The sequence below is a fragment of the Mustelus asterias genome, chromosome 4 (assembly GCF_964213995.1).
Source record: "Mustelus asterias chromosome 4, sMusAst1.hap1.1, whole genome shotgun sequence".
Classification (NCBI taxonomy): domain Eukaryota; kingdom Metazoa; phylum Chordata; class Chondrichthyes; order Carcharhiniformes; family Triakidae; genus Mustelus; species Mustelus asterias.
The window spans coordinates 64,871,622-64,893,260 of NC_135804.1; the positions used below are offsets into that span (position 1 = coordinate 64,871,622).

Genomic DNA, 21,639 nt, shown 5'->3' on the forward strand with positions numbered 1-21,639 from the left:
AATAAGTAAAAATTATTGCTTTATATTTTATAATTTCTTTATGTTTCAAATAAATATTTAAATCTACAGTGTTCTCTAGTTCATACACATGTGGTTAGGCATTCTAATGTTATTTCATAATGCAGAAAACTCAGAAATCCAGATAATGGTTTGGTCCCAAGCTTTCTGGATTGACACGGTTAAAGTGGATTTTCTTAGAATCACGTATGTAGACCTTCCTGAACTATCAATGCAGGAAGGCAGGTGAGTGGGAGAATAAACAAGGTAGAAGTCCAGGATATAAACAAAGCACATGATGCCAACCCTCCAGCATCCCTTTTTGAAACTGCAATTATCCATCTCAAAACCACCTTGTGCTCATTTGCCCGTTTCAAAATTTCCCAAAGATCCTTAAATATGATGTCTCGCTCCACCCTGGGGCTGGAATTTTCAGTTGCATGCACAGGTAAGTTTGGTGCAGGCACGCTGAAAATAGCATGTCCAGATTTTGGTCAGTGTCATGAGAACTCAAACACATTGCTTTCAAACTTTCCTCCAATTAACTGCTGGTTAAACTCAAGAATAGGATCAAATTCATTTACAATGCCCTCCTGTGTAGAATGGTTTGCAGACACTTGATGCGTAGATTCATACATTAAGAATGGCCACTTGAGTAAAGTACTACTACCTTCCTACAGCGATAATACAAGAAGGGTCTACATACACTGCATTTTCCTGAACTTATGTAACCTCTCCAATCTGGAAAGCTTGGGATTAAGTCATTTCTGCATCTCAGAATTTTCTGCATTATAGAATGACGTTAGAACGCCTAACCAGGTCTCAGGAATCAAAAATTGTACCACAGCAAGACCAAGTATCTTTAGCAGAGGACTATAGGAAATTGTCAAAAAGTGCTTCAATTCATAGATTACTGAACATTAATTTGGTAATGCAGCCTCAGTGCTCCTCAAAGTACTGCCTCACGTCCTATGGTGCTGTACTCTACATATCTTCAGCTTCTACAATGCATTTGAAACCACAGTCTTCAGTAGAAATATGAAAATCTTATTGATACAGGCAATGTCTACATAGAACATAGAACAGTACAGCATAGTACGGGGCCTTCGGCCCTCGATGTTGTGCCAAGCTTTGTCCGAAACCAAGATCAAGCTATCCCACTCCCTATCATTCTGGTGTGCTCCATGTGCCTATCCAATAACCGCTTGAAAGTTCCTAAAGTGTCCGACTCCACTATCACAGGAGGCAGTCCATTCCACACCCCAACCACTCTCCGAGTAAAGAACCTACCTCGGACATTCCTCCTATATCTCCCACCATGAACCTTATAGTTATGCCCCCTAGTAACAGCTACATTCACCCGAGGAAATAGTCTCTGAACGTCCACTCTATCTATCCCCTTATCATCTTATAAACCTCTATTAAGTCGCTTCTCATCTTCCTCCGCTCTAAAGAGAAAAGCCCTAGCGCCCTCAACCTTTCCTTACAAGATCTACCCTCCAAACCAGGCAGCATCCTGGTAAATCTCCTCTGCACACTCTCCAATGCTTCCACATCCTTCTTATAGTGAGGTGACCAGGACTGCACACAATATTCCAAATGTGATCTCACCAAGGTCCTGTACAGTTGCAGCATAACCCCTCGGCTCTTAAACTCAAACCCCCTGTTAATAAACGCTAACACACTATAGGCCTTCTTCACGGCTCTATCCACTTGAGTGGCAACCTTCAGAGATCTGTGGATATGAACCCCAAGATCTCTCTGTTCCTCCACATTCCTCAGAACCCTGCCGTTGACCCTGTAATCCGCATTCAAATTAGTCCTACCAAAATGAATCACCTCACATTTATCAGGGTTAAACTCCATCTGCCATTTTTCAGCCCAGCTTTGCATCCTATCTATGTCTCTTTGCAGTCTACAACAGCCCTCCACCTCATCCACTACTTCACCAATCTTGGTGTCATCAGCAAACTTACTGACCCACCCTTCAGCCCCCTCCTCCAAGTCATTGATAAAAATCACAAATAGCAGAGGACCCAGCACTGATCCCTGTGGTACACCGCTGGTAACTGGTCTCCAGTCTGAAGATTTTCCATCCACCACCACCCTCTGTCTTCTATGAGATAGTAAGAAGTTTAACACCACCAGGTTAACACAGTGCTGTGTTTACCCCAGACCAACGCCGGCATCTCCACTTCTATGAGATAGCCAGTTACTTATCCAATCGGCCAAATTTCCCTCTATCCCACACCTCCTCATTTTCTTCATGAGCTGACCGTGGGGTACTTTATCAAACGCCTTACTAAAATCCATGTATATTATATATATCCATAACATATTCAAAGTTTGTCCACATAAATAATTTGAAATATAAAATATGACTGTGATATGATCCAAAAGAGAGATGAGTATGTGATATAGAGATATAATTTTTGGACAATGCTGACTTCCAAACCCTGGTTACTTCACCTTGTGTCTAACCTTTAACTACACACTTTTCATTTCACAGATGTTGCATTTCAGGAGGTGGACATTCAGCCCATTGTGTTTGCACCCCCTCTCTGAATGAGGAATTCATTTAGTACCATTTTCCCCCTTCTCCATAACCCTACATATTTTTCCTCTTTAACTAGCAGACTAATTTCCTTTTGAATGCTTCGCTTGAAGCTGCCTCAACCGCACTGTTAGACAATACATTTCAGACCGTAACCACTTGTGGTTAACAATGAGGTTGAATACCTTGGGTATTCAAGATATAGACGAGATGGTCAAATGGGTGGATAAGTGGCAGATGGAATTTAATCCTGAAAAGTGAGAGGTGATGCACTTTGGAAGGAGTAATTTGACAAGGAAGTATACTATGAAAGGTCTGACACTGGGAAGTTCCAAAGAACAAAGGGACCTTGGTGTATCTGTCCACCAAGATCTCTGAAGGCGGAAAGACAGGTTAATAAGGTGGTGAAAAAGGCATATGGCACACTCACCTTTATCAATTGGGATATAGATTACAAAAGTAGAGGGGTATGATGGAGTTGTATAGAACTTTGGTGAGGTCACAGCTGGAGTATTGTGTGCAGTTCTGGTCACCACATTATAGGAAGGGCGTGAACGCACTGGAGGGGGTGCAGAGAAGATTCACCAGGATGCTGCCTGGGATGGAACATTTAAATTATAAAGAGAGGTTGGATAGGCTTGGATTGTTTTCTCTGGAGCAGAGAAGACTGGGGCGATCTGATTGAGGTGTTCAAGATTATGAGGGACATGGACAGGATGGATAGGGAGCAGCTGTTCCCCTTAGTTGAAGGGTCAGTTACGAGGGGACACAAGTTAAAAGTGAGGGGTGGGAGGTTTAGGGGGGATTTGAGGAAAACCTTTTTTACTCAGAAGGTGGTGACAGTCTGGAATGCACTGCTTGGGAGGGTGGTGGAGACAGGGTACCTCACATCCTTTAAACAAGTACCTGGATGAGTACTTGGCATGCCATAACATTCAAGGCCATGGGTCAAGTGCTGGCAAATGGAATTAGGTGGGCAGGTCAGGGCCTTTCATGCGTCGGTGCAGACTCGATGGGCCAAAGGGCCTCTTCTGCACTGTAGGATTCTGTGATTCTGTATGAAAATGTTTTTCTCTCTCATTGTTTTTGCTTCTTTTGCCATTACTTTAAATTTTTCTCTCACTCTCAATCCTTGCACTTAGGGAACACAACTTGAATGTCTTCCACAATCAATTTCAATTCCTAAGAACTCTCTGCCCATTCACGTTTCTAACACAGCTTTACCATTAATTCTCTCCCCAATCCTGCACTCCTAAATCACGTTCCCAACTAAACTGATAGCTATCCACCTTCCAGACAGCCAAATTCCCCATCTCATGTCGTGTTTCTAACAATTTTAAAATCAGTACTGATGTCTTCCTAAAAAAGTTCACTTTCAACCTGATTATCTCAGAATAGTAAGTCGTCTCACAACACCAGGTTAAAGTCCAACAGGTTTTTTGGCAGCACAAGATTTCGGAGTCTCGCTCCTTCATCAGGTGAGTGAGTGGGAGCTGTGTTCACAAACAGGGCATATATAGACACAAACTCAATTTACAAGATAATGGTTGGAATGCGAGTCTTTACAGGTAACCAAGCTTAAAGGTACAACAATGTGAATGCAGAGAAGCGGGTAGGCATTCTCCAAGGCAGCCTTCACGACACACGATAATGCAGAATCGCTGAGCAGAAACTGATAGCCAAGTTCCACACACGAGGACAGCCTCAACCGGGATCTTGGGTTCATATCACACTATCTGTAACCCCCACGACTTGCCTGGGCTTGCAAAATCTCACTAACTGTCCTGGCTGGAGACAATACTCATCTCTTTAACCTGTGCTTAACCCTCTCTCCACTCACACTGTCTGTACCTTTAAGACTTGATTACCTGTAAAGACTCGTATTCTAACCATTATCTTGTAAATTGAGTTTGTGTCTATATATGCCCTGTTTGTGAACTGAAATCCCACTCACGTGATGAAGGAGAAAGATTCCGAAAGCTTGTGCTGCCAAATAAACTTGTTGGACTTTAACCTGGTGTTGAGACTTCTTACTGTGCTTACCCCCAGTCCAACGCCGGCATCTCCACATCATATCTCAAAATATACAGCCTTCTCTCTAATGGCCTCAAGTACATCTTTGCTGATTAACATGCTATCTCTCAGTCTCCCCAGTGATATATACAACCTTGCCACACACCCCGACCACACCCCATCTACCTGGTCAATGCTACCAACATTGTGTGTGATTAATCACACACTGCTATCCCTCAACTTGAATCTCTTCTTTTTTTGCACTGTTCCCCATTGTCCTCCAGTCCCACTCCTCAGCAGCCCATCTGTCTCCCCCGGTCCGATACACATGCTCTTTGTTCTCAATCTTGTTTGGTCATCTTCATTATACCCTAGAACTGCCTGCTTCCCTCCTAACCACCATATGAATTATAGTCCTCAGCACTACTATCAAGGATGATATCCAATTATGCTTTTGTTCTTCCCAAGTGCCATCAAATCTTGGATGAGAATTATTTTCCAGTTCAACCCATCTAGCACTCAGACTATTTGAGAAAGTCATAATTATTTGGTTCATCAAACTCACTAAGAGCCTGTGTAAAGGAGGACTCATCTATGAATTGTCCTATTCTTTTTACTATAAAACCTGGACCAGAATTTAATCGGAGAATTGAAATCAGTTTTCTACTTGGGTCTGATTGGAAACAGTCCTTAGATTATTCAGCTGAACATAATGGAAAAACAAAACTGAAGATCTAAACTTACCATACTCCTAACGCTGGATTCTAAAACTTTGGCAACGAAAGGGACAACGTAGAGCATCTCTTGTTGACCTTTCACATAAGCCTCCAGCAGCAAAGATTTCACATCGAGATCCTACATACAATAGTTTTAAGAAAACACGTTTGAATTTGGAAGTACAAAAGTAATCCTAAACACAATAAGCCTATTCAATATTTCAATTATAATGAAAGCTGTTAAAGACTATAAAAGGATGGATTCAAACAGTATCAAGATCCAAAAAGATGGAGCCACTTACAATGTGCAAAATGGGTTTATTTTTGGCTAAGGTTATCATGCCCAACCAGTGGCCCAGGTTCTTCAACAGCGACCGGTCTGAAAAGTTTGCTGCAGCCTTGTCAGATGTCAACAGTACCTAAAAAGGTCAAAAAAGAAATTTAAACAGCAGCGAACTATCTATCTAATGCCACTTAATTCTTAGTTTTATAATTAAAATGGCTTAATTTGTGTCTCATTAAAACAATTCAGTTAGTTAACTTATCAAATTGCTTCTAGAAATTATTTAGAACTGCTGAACATCAGGTCACAAAATGCTACAGTACATCTCAAGAGTTAATCAGTGGTAATCCTCATAATAAATGATCTTGGGTTTAAGAACTCACAATACATTCACTATTATAAACACTAACTCCACTACAAATCATCTTAGTAAAATTATGCACAACCTTATCTAGTTTTTTCTTCCCCCCCCAAAAAAAATATACACATTTATAATTAAGCTTATAAAAGTGAACCACTGCAGAACAGACACGTGTTAGCAATAATACTGACTGATGGACAGGTAAAGATAACCCATCCCATTGTCATGTATGAAGCAAACCACTTGAATCATAATGCTCCAAAGCCTCTTGCATGACTCTGTGGCTAAGTTCACTGCATGCTTGTATTACTGAACAATACATTCAAGCTTCCTGCCTCAACCAGCTAGGTCTGTATTAAAGTATCCAATACCAACAAAAATCATCTCAACTGTCCTGGCACAGGAAAGCAAAAAAAAAAAATCAGCGAGCGCCTCTATTCCCAAGCACCCCCTGGGAAACATAATTGAGTTACCCGGCAGCCTGCTGAGGTCCACACCTGGAAGATTGGTCATTTGGGTTAAGTTACTACAGGGTTGCTATGCACTTATGAATCTGTACCACAATAGTTGGGACCTTTGGAATTGAAGATTGTTGGTTTTCAAACCAAAGGGCTGCAGTTTTTCTAAAAGAAAATCAAAAGTGGAAGCAGAAATTTACTGAATTGCATTAGTTTGGGGTTTTGGTGCGAGTAATAGGGAAGAGAACGAAGGAGCTCCTGCACTATTTATGCGGTGATTCAGACTAGAAAGTGCTTGAATGGATGGCATTGGAGGACAGGATTGGACATTTCAGTTATGCCAGCTGTGGAAATTAAGCTGCTGGCATTCAGCATCTTCCAACCACACATGTAGCCAATTAGTCAACATGCTGGACCTGTAACCTGGTATGGATGTATTTGTTTTTAGAAGAGGGGGGAGAATTGGAGAGGTGGAAATACAGAAGAGCTTATGTCAATAAGCACAGGCTAATGGCTTTTACGGTCTACATATTACAGCTTCAATAGGAAATTCCTGCCTCACTTAGGTGAATGTTATCTGCTTATATTTCTCAATTTTACCTTGATGTTTCTGTACGTCTCAGTGAGTACCATTTTGTTAAACTCAGAATTCTTCAACGTGTCCATAAAATTTGAATAGAGACTGTGAAAGTTAGGTTCAATGCTGACTCTCTTCATGACCAAATACTGGGATACCCAAGGCATAAACTCATCCTTCACAGTCTCTTTTAGCTCTTCCACCTATAACACCAAGAGGGACAACACACCATATCAGTGATAATTAGAAGGAGCAAAACATTAGTAAAATCGAACACACTGTTAGATTTTGAACAATTCACTTATTAAAATTTTTTAAAAGCAAGAAACGCTGTGGTTTACATAGAGAAGTACATCAGCTATTCAATGCTTCAGACATCAGAATTCTTTGATCCGAACATGGTATTGAAGAATATTGCTTTATCTCGCCACATATCCAAAGAGCATTCATCCACATGTAATCACCCCCAAGCAAAGGCTTCATCGCCAGTGGGCACCAAAGCATCCAAGCTGTTAAATGTCCATCAGCATTGCTGAAAATAACAGTGGGCATCTAAGAATAATTACCTCCTATCTGCAGAAACTGCATATTCTAGGTTGTGGGTCTATGGGTTGTGGAAAGATAGGCTGTGATCTTGTGGATAGCCTTCAATTAAGGGCTTACCAGGAAACTAAGTGAAATTAAATTCCAGAAGTAATTTTAAAAAACCCTATAAATCTTAAAGTCATCAACTGTGGCCAATTATTCTCCAAACGGGGTGGCACGGTAGCACAGTGGTTAGCACTGCTGCTTCACAGCTCCAGGGTCCTGGGTTCGATTCCCGGCTTGGGTCACTGTCTGTGTGGAGTTTGCACATTCTCCTCGTGTCTGCGTGGGTTTCCTCCGGGTGCTCCGGTTTCCTCCCACAGTCCAAAGATGTGCGGGTTAGGTTTATTGGCCATGCTAAAAATTGCCCCTTAGTGTCCTGAGATGTGTAAATTAGAGGGATTAGCGGGTAAATATGTAGGGATATGGGGGTGGGGCCTGGGTGGGATTGTGGTCGGTGTAGACTCGATGGGCCCAATGGCCTCTTTCTGCACTGTAGGGTTTCTATGATTCTATGATTCAAATCCAACCAAAATGGTTTGTACAGTTGCATAATTCAAAATGCCTGCTTGCACGAGTTATTTTTGTAGTTGTAACTACTTTAAATATCTTAGTGTATCAAGCACAATGTGATACAGCACATATAATTGCAATTATTTCATGCAAGTACAAAGAACAGGCATCCATATAGCACCCTGCCACATTCTCGGTGCACCAAAAGGCCTTTCACATCTAGTGAAATGCAACTGAAGTGCAATCTTTTTTATAAAGGCAAACTTGGCAGCCAGATTGCATGCAGCAAGATCCCACAAGGAAACTTGCTATCTTGTCTCTCCTAAACTTTGGTAGGGTAGAAGGAAAACAGAAACAAAAATAAATTGAAAATAAAGATTCCAAACTGCAGGGATGAAATTGCTGCAAGACATTAAGAACACAGAAGGCCAATTCATTAAAAATAGGACAAATAGCAATGAACAGTAAATACACTGACTAGATATTATATTGGTATAATACTAATTTTTCTCCGGGGTAGAATGTAGAATTAACTAACGTCTATGCTTCCAGAATCACCAATATCCATTGAACTATGTTCTGCTAAACGCAGAAATGCAACTATTACAACGAGCATCCAATGGAGAATTCAATACCTGGTAGATTCAGAATTCCAGTGCACTCCGAATTGTCTACTGCCAACAGTCACGTTTGATAATTGTTCAAAGTACATGAAATGTTTAATTTATTTCCTAATTTAGTTACTTAAATCATTCTCATAAATGGTCTTCAATTTCCACTAATTAACCCCACTTTACATTTTTGACCGATTTACTGGACCTCCCACTAGTGTTCATTTACCGCCAACACAGCCATCATTCAGTAGGCATCAAGGCTTGTGATTTTCAGCTGTGCTTTGAGCAGCAGCACACTCCAATCCAATGTAGTCACTGCCAATGAGCTGATTGGTTGATGCTCTCCAGCACAACCCCTCAGACAGCAAATCTGTTTCACTATTGCTGGTATATGTGGAACTCCAGTAGTTAGTGAAGGCAAACAAAATTGCATAGAATATATGGTTGAGTAACAGGCCATTTGGCTAGGCAAGTCTGTACTGGCATTTATGCTCACTCAAGCCTCCTTCCGCTGTTCCTCATCTAAATCATAATTGACTATCCTTTTCGCTCTCGTACGCTGGTCTAGTTTTCCCTATAATGCATCTATACTATTCGCTTCGACCATTCCTTGTGGTACCAAGTTCCACATTTCCACCAACCTTTAGTTAAGCAAGTTCCTTCCGAATTCACTTTTGGATTTCTTGGTAGCTACAATATATTAATGATCTCCAGTAAGACTCACCCACAAAGAATTAAAAGCAAATGGTTACATTTAGTTCGAAGTCTGCATGTTTGCTGATAAAACTGCCATGTGCTATTAACAGGCTGCTTTCAAAAGCCAAAACTGAAGGAGAGCATCACTGCAAGAAAAACGGTATGTCAGACACAGCTACTACACAAATCATCTCAGAATACCCACCTTTTGTGTCATGTTGGACTGCGAGAGATTGTTGAAGATAAAAGCCACTTTTTCTTGAATATTCTCAGGTGGTTCCACTATCCTCTCTGCCTGGTCTGTAGCCACCAACAATGTTTCTATGTTTGTTGTATTAATGGAGGGCTAAAAAAAAACAGGAGTACTTTGCTATGACATAGTTTGTCAATGGAATTACATTAAAGCCTTTGGCAGATTGGCCCTTTGGAGACAAATTGGCCGCTCCTCCGGTGTAACAACTCCATGGGGGATAAACAACTCATTTGCTGCAGGTTTGAAGGAGTTGGCAGCCACACTCGGAGGTTAATTTTGAAAAGAGTTCAACATGACCATCAAGGACATTTAAAGCCAGGAGCATTACAATAGCAGCACCATCATTATTTGTGTTTCCTTTTATTAACTTTCAAACATTAATAAACAGAGGAAGTAAAATATCCAAGTATATGAAAATCATAGTGTTCTAAATTATCACAAATGCAGACATGCACATGTTCCATCAGGTCAGATAGATTTGAGTAGTTAGTTTCTGTAAGTTTGTATGGCTCAGTTTAAGTTGAAATGTTGAATTAGCTGGGCATTTTAGTCCGAATATTCTAACTTACAACTCAGTGTTTTGATTAATATTTCAGATACTTTGTTTACAGGAAGAATGTAATGTAAAGCACCAGATCTGATATTACAAGGAATTTACAGATAAGGGCAAAAATCCTTCAAAAGGCATAAAGTCACAGCTTCCTGCTTGAGGCATGAAATATTTACATGAACACCACTCAATAAAAGTAACATTTCTAGCATGCAAGTATTTGGAAGAGGAAATTAGATATTAAGTTTGATAAAAATCTAATGAATTTTGAAGTTACTTAGATGCCACTTACAGATGTGTGCCCCATTCACAAATCTTGTGAAATCCAGTATCATACTAAGACAGTGATAGTTAAAATCTAATTACATATTTTAAAAGCTAGAGGTGGCAAATTGCTCAATAGATCTCACTTCCTCTCCCACCAAAAGTGTGGGTAGGTGAAGAATATAGAAGTTAAAAAACTTCTAGTACAGAAAATATTTTACAATAGCCACTGTCATTGTTACTTTCAATGCTTACAATATTTATTTCCGTACTAGTTAGCCAATTAGAAACTTGAGAGCAATCTGAAACATTTTAGTGAAGAGTGCAAACTAAGTTTTTGAAAGTAAAACATTACTTTGAAAGGAAAATGCTAAAAAAAACTCAGCAGGTCCAGCAGCACCTGTGGAGAGAGAGAAACAGAGTTAAGGTTTCAAGTCCATGAGACTGTTTTTCAGAACTCTCAAGTCAGACGGACTAAACTCAAAATGTTAATTCTGTTTTTCTCTCCACAGTTGCTGCCGGGCCTGAGTTTTTCCAGCATTTTCACAGTTTGCAGTATTTTGCTTTTAACATTATTTTGAAACTGCTCCATCATTACTCAGTATAAAACAATTAAATTACTCACAGGTACATCTTTCTTAAAGCTCACTCCAGTTGGCCTGGTAACTGTAGTGGCTTTAGTCACGGTAGTGGTTGTGGACGTAGTTACAATGGCGCTGACTTGTCTGGTGAGGGGGGTCTTATTCTGAGCCTGTGCTTGGGCCTGAGCTTGGGCCAATGCAATACTGCCAGGGGTTGTAATGCTACCTTGCATTTTCACAGGAGGGTCTCTGGACTGCTGGCCGTACTCAATGTACTGGAATAAATACAAAAACATTTAAAATGAACAGTAATACTTACTTTAATTGGCTTAAAGTTACTATAATATACCTCGAACGTTACTGTTCTTGGTGATAAAAAATGTACCTAGTTTACCTAAAAATCAGAAACATTGCTCCCTGGTTTAATCAAACAGATTTAAAATTCACAAAACTCCCCTGGGATTAATAAGTGAAAACACACCCAATAGTATAAGTTATATATTTAGGTCCTGGTTTTAATTCCAGGCCTTAGATTTAATGGATTTCAAAGTGGGAATGGGGACGGGTGGTAGTAGACACCAGAATTGCCCTGAATCACTGGGCTGGGGAGAGGGTGAAAGAGGGGAAAAGATTAGCCAGAAGTCCTAATCCCTATTTAGGGACCCATTCTGGAAACACATATGGAGGTCAGACAAGACAAGGATAAGACCTGTCTACAATGCTACCCACAATCCACCAAGGTATTAGCCACCCAGGGAAAATTACATTTGAACTGGACTCCAGGAAAGAACTCAGCTTTTTGGGTGATCAGGGAATAAATTGGGAGGAAGTTGAGGACAGAGCTGACACAAATAGCCCACTAAAGCAAAAGGACATTTGCTCACAGTAACACCAAGGCTTTTGACACCAAGGAAGCTAGCTGCTGTGCTGAAACATACAACAGTTTCTGTACACTGCTAATTACCTCCAAGTAGAAACCGTTTTGGGGACATACTGATGTGTGAAGAGATGCTGCAAAAACCTATGTTCTGCATTTTCATATTGATCAAAAACAGATTCTAGCCCAATGCAGAAACAACTCTCAAAAGGTCATAGTTGCAAGTCGGTTCAACCATTGAGACCACCATGCTCATGAGGACTGCTGGTTACAGGTGTCAGAATGAAAATTGCTGAGACATGGCCACAATTTGGTCACAAAAACATCCAAGTCATAATTGGTGCACCACTTACCTCCTGTAAATGATGAGGAAACTGCAAGAAGTGGCCAATAGAAGCCAAGTGCTGACAATACTGAGGATAGTCCTTCAATCTACAATTAGACCAGACATTATCATTAGAGTAATCTGTAGTAGTGCTGACATTCACACAAGTTTCAAAATAATCTATTCAGAAATAAACACAATTGCTCCATAACCCACCCACATGTAAATTATTTAATAACTAATGTAGGGAGAGATAGTGTATTGACACTGGATTAGTAATCCAGAGCCCCAGGGCAAGATCTGGGGAGCAGGGTTCAAACCCCACTATGGCAGATTTAATTCTAGTTTTTATTTTAATTCGGATTTCAAAGTCTAGTGACAACCATGAAACCATTGTTGATTGTCGCAAAAACACATCTGGCTCATTAATGTCCTTTAGGAAATCTGCCATCCTGACATTGTCTGGCCTACACTACCACAGAAAGTAGTTGAGGCCAAAACAATGTGTGATTTCAAGAAAAAAAATTAGAGGGCTAAAGGGAACAAGAGATATGGCGGGATCAGGATATTGAATTTGATTATCAGCCATAATCAAAATAAATGGTGGTGCAGGTTCAAAGGGCCTTCGCCGGCTTCTATTTTCTATGTTTACATGCGACTCTGGATCCACACCAGAAATACTAGAGAACCAAGGAACTAGCGGGAATGAGGAGCTGAAAGAAATTAGTATCAAAAACGTAATACTGGAGAAATGAATGGGACTGAATATTGTTATTGGATCTGATGATCTACATTCCAGAGTTTTGAAAGAGGTGGTTGTGGAGAGAGTGGATGCAGTGGTGGTCAACTTCCAAAATTCTTTAATTCTGGAATGTTGCTGCAGATTGAAAGGTAGCAAATGTAACCCCACACTTTGGGGGGTGGGGGGGGGGGGGGAGAGAGGGATTGGGGGAAGGAAAAGTGAGAAAACAGGGAACAAAAGACCTGTTAGCTTGATATCAGTAATAGGAAAATGTCAGAATCTATGATAAAGGGCGTGATATATGGACACTTAGAAAATGGCAGGATTAATAATATACTGGCATGGATTGAGAATTGATTAATAGACAGAAAGAGGAGGAATAAATGGATAATTCTCAACTTGGCAGGCTGAGATTAATGGGGTACTGCAAGTTCAGTGCTTGGGACCCAACTGTTCACAATCTGTATCAATGATTTGGATGTGGGGTCCAAATGTAATATTCCCAAGTTTGCCAATGACACAAAACTAGGTAGGAATGGGAGTTGCGAGCTGGATGCAAAGAGGCTTCAAGAAGATTTAGGCAAGCTGAATGATTGGCAAGAATATAATAATAAAAGAGGAAATAGCTAATCATTTAGGAAAGCTGAATATAATCAAACCTAATCAACATGGTTTATGAAGGGTAAATTGTGTTTGACAAATTCACTCAAAGTCTTTGTGGATGCAACAGGGAGAGCAGATAGAGGGGAACCTGTAGATGTAGTGTATTTAGATTCCTAAAAGGCAATTGACAAGGTGCCACATAAGAGGCTAGTGCATAAAGTAAAAGGCCATGGAATTGGAGGAAATGTATTAGCATGGATTAAAAACTAGCTGTCACATGGAAAACAGAGTTAGAATAAATGGGTCCGTTTCTGAGTTGAAAGGTGCAACTCGTGGAGTACTGCAGAGATCGGTTCTTGGCTCACAATTTTTCACTATTTACATTAATGAGCTGGGCGAAGGAACAGATGCAAGTTTGCCAAATTTGCTAATGATATGAAGATAGGGGAAAGAGCATGTTGAGATGAGGATATGATGATTCTGCAACAGGATATAGATAGATTGGGTGACTGGGCTAGAACCTGGCAAATGGAGTTTAATGTGGGGAAGTGTAAGGTCATGAACATTGGTGGGAGGAATCAAAATGCAGATCATCTAAATGGAGAGAGACTGCAGGAGAGTGAAGTACAGGGAGAGTTCTCATGCATGAATCACAAGAAACCAGCAGGCAGATCCAACAAGTAATTGAGGCAAACAACATCTTGGCCTTTATTGCAAAGGGGTTGGAGTTTAAAAATAGGGAGGTTTTGTTGCAATTGTACAGGGTGTTGGTGAGGCTTCACCTGGAATACTGCATACAGTTTTGGTCCCCTCATCTAAAAAAGGATATAGCAATATTGGAGGCAGTCCAAAGGAGATTCACCAGGCTAATTCCTGGGATGAGAGGGTTGTCCTATCGAGAGACTAAATAGTATGGGCCTATTCAAGCATATAAGATCCTAAGGGGGCTTGACATGGTAGATGGTGAGATGTTTTCACTAGTGGGAGAGTTTCAAACAAGGGGACATAGCTACAAGATAAAGAGCCAGTCATTTAAAACTAAGGTGCGTAGAAATTTCTTCATAGAAGTCATAGAAATGAAATCATAGAAACCCTACAGTGCAGAAGGAGGCCATTCGGCCCATCGAGTCTGCACCGACCACAATCCCACCCAGGCCCTACCCCCACATATTAACCCACTAATCCCTCTAACCTACACATCTCAGGACTCTAAGGGGCAATTTTTTTTTTTAACCTGGCCAATCAACCTAACCCGCACATCTTTGGACTGTGGGAGGAAACCGGAGCACCCGGAGGAAACCCATGCAGACACGAGGAGAATGTGCAAACTCCACACAGACAGTGACCCGAGCCGGGAATCGAACCCGGGACCCTGGAGCCGTGAAGCAGCAGTGCTAACCACTGTGCTACCGTGCCGCCCCTTCTTCTCGCAGAAGGTGGGGAATCTCTGGAATTCTCTGCCCCAAGGCTAGCAGAGGCTGGATCATTAGAAGCATTCAAAGTGGAGGTGGATAAATATTTGATCGATCGACAAATAGAGGGCTATGGGAAATGGCACAGAAAAAGAGTTGAGGCCAGCATAGATCAGCCATGATTGCACTGAATGGCAGGAAAAGCTCGAGGGGCCTGGTGGTCTACTCCTGGTTCTATTTCTTGAGTTCTTGTGACAGAATATAACGTGAAAAAAATATGAAGTTATTCACTTTGGTAGGAAAACCAGAAATGCTAAAAGTGTTGGTGTACAAAGGAACCTGGGTGTGCCTGTTCAGAAGTCTTGAATGCTAGCCATCATGCGCAGCCTCTGATACTGTTCTAATGAAGCTCAATGCAAACTTAAGGAATAGTATCTAATCTTTCAGCCATCTGAATTCAACATAGAGTTTAATTACAGGTTATAACTTTGTCCCATTGTTAACTACTCACAACTATTCCCTCGAGACCAATCCTTTATTTCAACTGTTGCTTTTGCCTTGCACCATCTTCCCTTTTTTCAGTTAATCTCTCCTGTATCCACCCAATTATAGAGCTTTCCTTTTATTCTTTACCCTCTTACCCACTTCCCCACCTCTACATTTCTACTACATCTTAATATTTTCCAGTTCTGATGAAGTCATTTATCTGAAATGTTAATTGTTGCTCTCTCCACAAATGCCACCTGACCTCAGCATGTGTCATATTTTGTTTTTATTTCAGATTTCCAACTTCTGCAGTACTTTCCTTTCAGCCAATTTTTGTTCACTGATTTTGGAACTATTTCCATGCTCCATGTCAATGAGTTCAGATCAAGAAACTGAAAGTCCAGAAAGTAAGTAAGCAAACACGTACTGCTATAAGCAGCCAACGTGATGTAGAATCTGAGTCAAGCATTTTACAGGGGTTTAATCTCCAATCGTGGATTCACTCCAATGCTGCAGCAAGGTGGACTTGGAAATTTGTATGCGCTCCGAAATGAACCCGAGTTATGCTTTTCCCTTTTCCTTCCAACTGTCTGAGTTAAACCACTAGATACATGGCATATAAAAAGATACGAAAGGGAGAAAGGTGGTGGCTGTATTGATCAAAAAAAACGATTGCAGCACAAGAGAGAGATGATATAGTTGACAAATCTATGAGCGTATTTGATTAGACTTAATAGAGGAGTTAGGTTACTAAATGTACACACTAGATTATTAAAATAGCAGGAAGGACACAGTGGAGCAAATTTGCAGCTGAACAACGACGACACAAGAATGAAGGACAATTAGGGATGGGTAATAAATGTTGTGATGTGGAGATGCCGGCGTTGGACTGGGGTAAACACAGTAAGAAGTTTAACAACACCAGGTTAAAGTCCAACAGGTTTATTTGGTAGCAAAAGCCACACAAGCTTTCGAGGCTCTGAGCCCCTTCTTCAGGTGAGTGGGAATTCTGTTTACAAACAGAACTTATAAGACACAGACTCAATTTACATGAATAATGGTTGGAATGCGAATACTTACAACTAATCCAGTCTTTAAGAAACAAAACAATGGGAGTGGAGAGAGCATCAAGACAGGCTAAAAAGATGTGTATTGTCTCCAGACAAGACAGCCAGTGAAACTCTGCAGGTCCACGCAACTGTGGGAGTTACAAATAGTGTGACATAAATTCTGATTCTAGGATCGCATGATAAAGACTCAGGAGGAAAAAAGCAGAAATATTTGTGTGAAATAGTGTGACATAAACCCAATATCCCGGTTGAGGCCGTCCTTGTGTGTGCGGAACCTGGCTATCAGTTTCTGCTCCGCGACTCTGCGCTGTCGTGTGTCGCGAAGGCCGCCTTGGAGAACGCTTACCCGAATATCAGAGGCCGAATGCCCGTGACCGCTGAAGTGCTCCCCAACAGGAAGAGAACAGTCTTGCCTGGTGATTGTCGAGCGGTGTTCATTCATCCGTTGTCGCAGCGTCTGCATAGTTTCCCCAATGTACCATGCCTCGGGACATCCTTTCTTGCAGCGTATCAGGTACACGGTACATACTCTTGCAACTCGGCCAACGTTGTCTACCTGATACGCTGCAAGAAAGGATGTCCCGAGGCATGGTACATTGGGGAAACTATGCAGACGCTGCGACAACGGATGAATGAACACCGCTCGACAATCACCAGGCAAGACTGTTCTCTTCCTGTTGGGGAGCACTTCAGCGGTCACGGGCATTCGGCCTCTGATATTCGGGTAAGCGTTCTCCAAGGCGGCCTTCGCGACACACGACAGCGCAGAGTCGCGGAGCAGAAACTGATAGCCAGGTTCCGCACACACAAGGACGGCCTCAACCGGGATATTGGGTTTATGTCACACTATTTCACATAAATATTTCTGCTTTTTTCCTCCTGAGTCTTTATCATGCGATCCTAGAATCAGAATTTATGTCACACTATTTGTAACTCCCACAGTTGCGTGGACCTGCAGAGTTTCACTGGCTGTCTTGTCTGGAGACAATACACATCTTTTTAGCCTGTCTTGATGCTCTCTCCACTCCCATTGTTTTGTTTCTTAAAGACTGGATTAGTTGTAAGTATTCGCATTCCAACCATTATTCATGTAAATTGAGTCTGTGTCTTATAAGTTCTGTTTGTGAACAGAATTCCCACTCACCTGAAGAAGGGGCTCAGAGCCTCGAAAGCTTGTGTGGCTTTTGCTACCAAATAAACCTGTTGGACTTTAACCTGGTGTTGTTAAACTTCTTACTTAATAAATGTTGACCAGAGAGCAATACCCACATATCTTGACTGAATAAAAAAGCTACAGAGCAGTGATAATGGAGGGGTTTCCAATAAAATAATATGGACAGGGGCACTAACAATATAAAGGGCAAAGAGGATGAAGAAATCTTGAAATGTTTCCAGCCCAATATGGAAGGAAGCAGTAGCACTGAATTTAGTTCTGGGGAATGAAGTGGAGCGAGTGAGCATCTTACAGTGGCAAATCCGTTGGGGGACGGTGATATCATGAGGTTTAGAATGGTTATAGGAAAGGACATGGTATAATCAAAAAAAAAAATAGTAAAACGGAAGAGAGCTAACCTCTCAAGTTGAAAAGGAATGTGGCCCTGGTGAATAAAAATATGATATGGAAAAAAAGTATTTGAACAATAGGAGGACTTCGAAGAGGAGATGGCTCAGGTATAGAGTTCACGTTTCTCAGAAGCAGAAACAATATCTAAAGTCAGAACTCCCTGGATAGCTAAAGATATAGAAATTGAAACGAGGCAGAACAAGGCGACTAATGACAATTGTAAATTTCAAAATACAGTCAAGAGTCAAGCTGGATACAGAAAGTAGAGGAGATATAAACATGGGACAAAGGTGAAGGAAAAGTATTGGAATTGATTAGTGGATAACTTTTAGAAATCCAAAACTATTAAAAATAACTAGTAAAAGAGTAGTCAAAGGAAAGGCAAGACTGATTAGAGACTCTTCTGGGGGTGCAGGATATGGCCATGGTACTAAACAAGTACTTTATACCAGTCTTCACTAGAGAAGTGGCAGCTTTCAACTAGCAGTAAAGGAGGAAATATTAGCGATATTGGATCATATAAAAATAGAAGAGGTACTTCAGCGTTCCTCAAAGCAGAAAAGTCACCTGGCCCAGTAAATAGAAACTAAAAGCAGGATAAGGCCATTCGGCCCTTCAAGCCTGCTCTGCCATTCATTTTCATGGCTGATCATTGAATTCAATATCCTGATCCTCCCTTCCTCCCCATGTTCTTTGATCCTTTTCGCCCCTAGATCTATATCTAATTTCTTGAGATCAGACAACATTTTGACCTCAACTACATTCTGTGGTAGTGAATTCCACACTCACCACCTTCTGGGTGAAGAAATTTCTCCTCACCTCAGTTCCAAAAGGTTTACCCCTAATCCTCAAACGATGATCCGAGTTCTGGACTCTCCCACCACTGGGAACATTCTTTCCAAATCTACCTTGTCTAACCCTGTTAGAATTTTATCAGTTTCTATGAGATCCCCTCTCACTTTTCTAAACTCCAGTGAATATAATCCTAACCTACTTAGTCTCTTCTCATATGACAGACCTGCCATCCCAGGAATCAGTAGGGATACATGCTAAGTTATTGAGGGGAGCAAGGGCAGAAATGGCAGATGCTCTAATCCTCCTTAGATATGTGGATGGTGCCCGAGGGCTGGAAGACAGCAAATGTTACAGTCCACTTTAAAAAGAGGGGGATAATCCTGGGTAGCTATAGGCCTTTGAGACAATTAATGCAAAGAATTGATGAGAGCGTGCAATTGAGGTTTTGCACAAGCACTTTCAAAAAGGGTTCGATTAAGTATTGATGAATGAAACATGTCTGCAATTGTTTGCAACTAATTTGTATAGAATCCCTACAGCGCAGCAGGCCATTTGGCCCATCAAGCCTGCACTGACAACAATCCTACCGGTCCTATCCCCGTAACCCCGTGCATTTACCCTGATAATCCCCTGACACTAAAGGTCAATTTAGCATGGCCAATCAACCTAACCTACGCATCTTTAGACTGTGGGAGGAAACCGTAGCACCCAGAGGAAACCCACGCAGACAGGGGGAGAATGTGCAAACTCCACACAGTCACCCAAGGCCAGAATTGAACCCGGGTCTCTGGTGCTGTGAAGGAGCAGTGCTAGCCACCATGCGCCCCTTCAATCAAAGTCCACAAATAATGCTTCAACAATGATGGCCCCCCAATTGAAGTGTGATACTCGCATCTCTCTTTCCTCTCCCCCAATCCTCCTTGATGTGATCAAATTTTATTCTTTGAAAAAATGTGAAGTATGTGTTGCATGTGGGAGTTCTGAAATAGATTAAACCCCGTCAAAAACAAATTACTGGCATGACCAATCAGCAGCCCCAACTCTTGATATCAACTGTTCAGATCAAATTTCTTCTTTAGTGAAGTCGCCCATATCCAGATTCTGATAGAGAAACAATTTTAATAAAACATACCTATTTTTAAATCTGTCTAGTGCAGCAATACCAAAGTAGTACATCTTGGAGTCAAAAGGTTTGCGCAATGCTTCGAGAACATAGCGCAGTGCAAGTCCCAATGCCATATAGGTGACCAGCCCCTTTTCAATAATTCCACCAAACAGGCAGGCAGTGATGTGCAGCTCCTTATCTGGGTACTGGGGGAAGAAGCGATACTCCTCAAAGAGATTGCGTAGCATACAGTTAAAAACCTCCCTTTCACGCTTAATGCTGGAATCCTTAAACCTCTGCAGCATTTCTAAAACCTGCAGAAATAAGAGGAAATTTAACAAGTTAGCACCAATTTTCAGAGTCAGCATAGAAAGCAAATGTGGCTGCATGGCAATAATTGGTTATATAGGAACAGAATTAGGCCACTTAGCTGCTCAGGCCTTTTCTCCGTTCAATTAGATCATGGTTGATCTACACCACAAACCCATTTTCCCACCTTTCCACAGCATTTGATATCACTAACTGTCAAAAATCCAACAATGTTAGTTACTTTGCCATATACCCCCGAGTTTGAACCTCGGTCTCCAATTACTAAAATTAACTGAACCACCTACTTAGCAAAAATCTCACTTTCCAACATGATGGGGCTGTGCGAGATTGGATCCTTTTTTTAATATTTTGGGGGAATGTTGCATTATTCTGTAAAGAAAGCAATGCGTGCAAATGGTTTAATTAAGCTAGGGAAACACTAATGGAGAGCCTTTGGAAGAGTTGAGGGATGAAAGAAGTAAAGATGCGAATACATATATTTGGAATGAAGCTACGGTTCAGTGCTTATGCATGCAAATAAGTCAGGCTGAGAAATTTGCATTAGGAGATACAGAGAGTCGGTTATCTCAGTATTAAATTTAAAAGGGCTGTAAAAGGCGTTACAGCTTACAAAATTTAATATGTAACCAAGGGAAGGTTACTGAATTTTATTTGATTCCTAAAGTGGGGGAATATTTTGGAAAGTTTAAAAGGAACCAAAGATATGCAAGGAGAGATGTTGAGCTGATTTGGTGTTGGCTGTGTAAGGAAGACCTCCTGGGAACAGCCCTGATCTGGTAGAAAAGGTGAAGTGTGAATCAGCCATCCAGTTAAGCCAGAAAAGTTTTGTTCTTAAATGTTTTGGATTTCCACAGTAGAGTGAATAGTGCTCAAGAGATTGTGTGGTATACCCGTTATTAGAACGGCAGTTTTACTTTAGGTAATATGATTGGATTTTTATAGTTAAACATCTATAAGGAAGTATTGCCTGGAAGGCGTTCAACTGTAGATCTGAGTAAGCAGGGAGATTTTTGGGGAGGAATGTTCTGTAAGACTAATTGTAACTGTAACCTGGTAGACTCAAGTTTTCTTTTATTAATAAATCTTTTATTTTTAGTTTTTAAAATCCCGTGAAGTGTTACTGGACTTCTTGCTGCTCAAATCAGTACGTTCTCTTCTTTTCAGAAGACTAAAAACAGTAAGACCAGTAAGTCTTCCTTTGGGATTTTGCTTTCTCAGCAATTAACATCTGCTGTGGTCATAACCATAGTTAAACTGTGAAGTCAGGAGCGCAGTGATTTCCTGCACTTCTGGGAAGACAATCTCCTGAACGTGT

At 41.1% G+C, this 21,639-nt stretch overlaps 1 protein-coding gene across 10 annotated transcripts in view; it reads right to left on the reverse strand.

The window, feature by feature from the left end:
- The window catches only part of cnot1 (CCR4-NOT transcription complex, subunit 1), a 204,249-nt gene that overhangs the window by 63,326 nt on the left and 119,284 nt on the right, over positions 1-21,639 (reverse strand). For all 10 annotated transcript variants that reach the window (XM_078211150.1, XM_078211147.1, XM_078211148.1 and 7 more), the window contains 7 exons: positions 20,022-20,308; positions 12,246-12,324; positions 11,060-11,290; positions 9,573-9,713; positions 6,983-7,162; positions 5,583-5,699; positions 5,309-5,419 (listed from right to left, as the gene is read on the reverse strand). In XM_078211150.1, the coding sequence (XP_078067276.1) occupies positions 5,309-5,419; positions 5,583-5,699; positions 6,983-7,162; positions 9,573-9,713; positions 11,060-11,290; positions 12,246-12,324; positions 20,022-20,308 (1,146 nt within the window). The remainder of the gene's footprint in view (positions 1-5,308; positions 5,420-5,582; positions 5,700-6,982; positions 7,163-9,572; positions 9,714-11,059; positions 11,291-12,245; positions 12,325-20,021; positions 20,309-21,639) is intronic.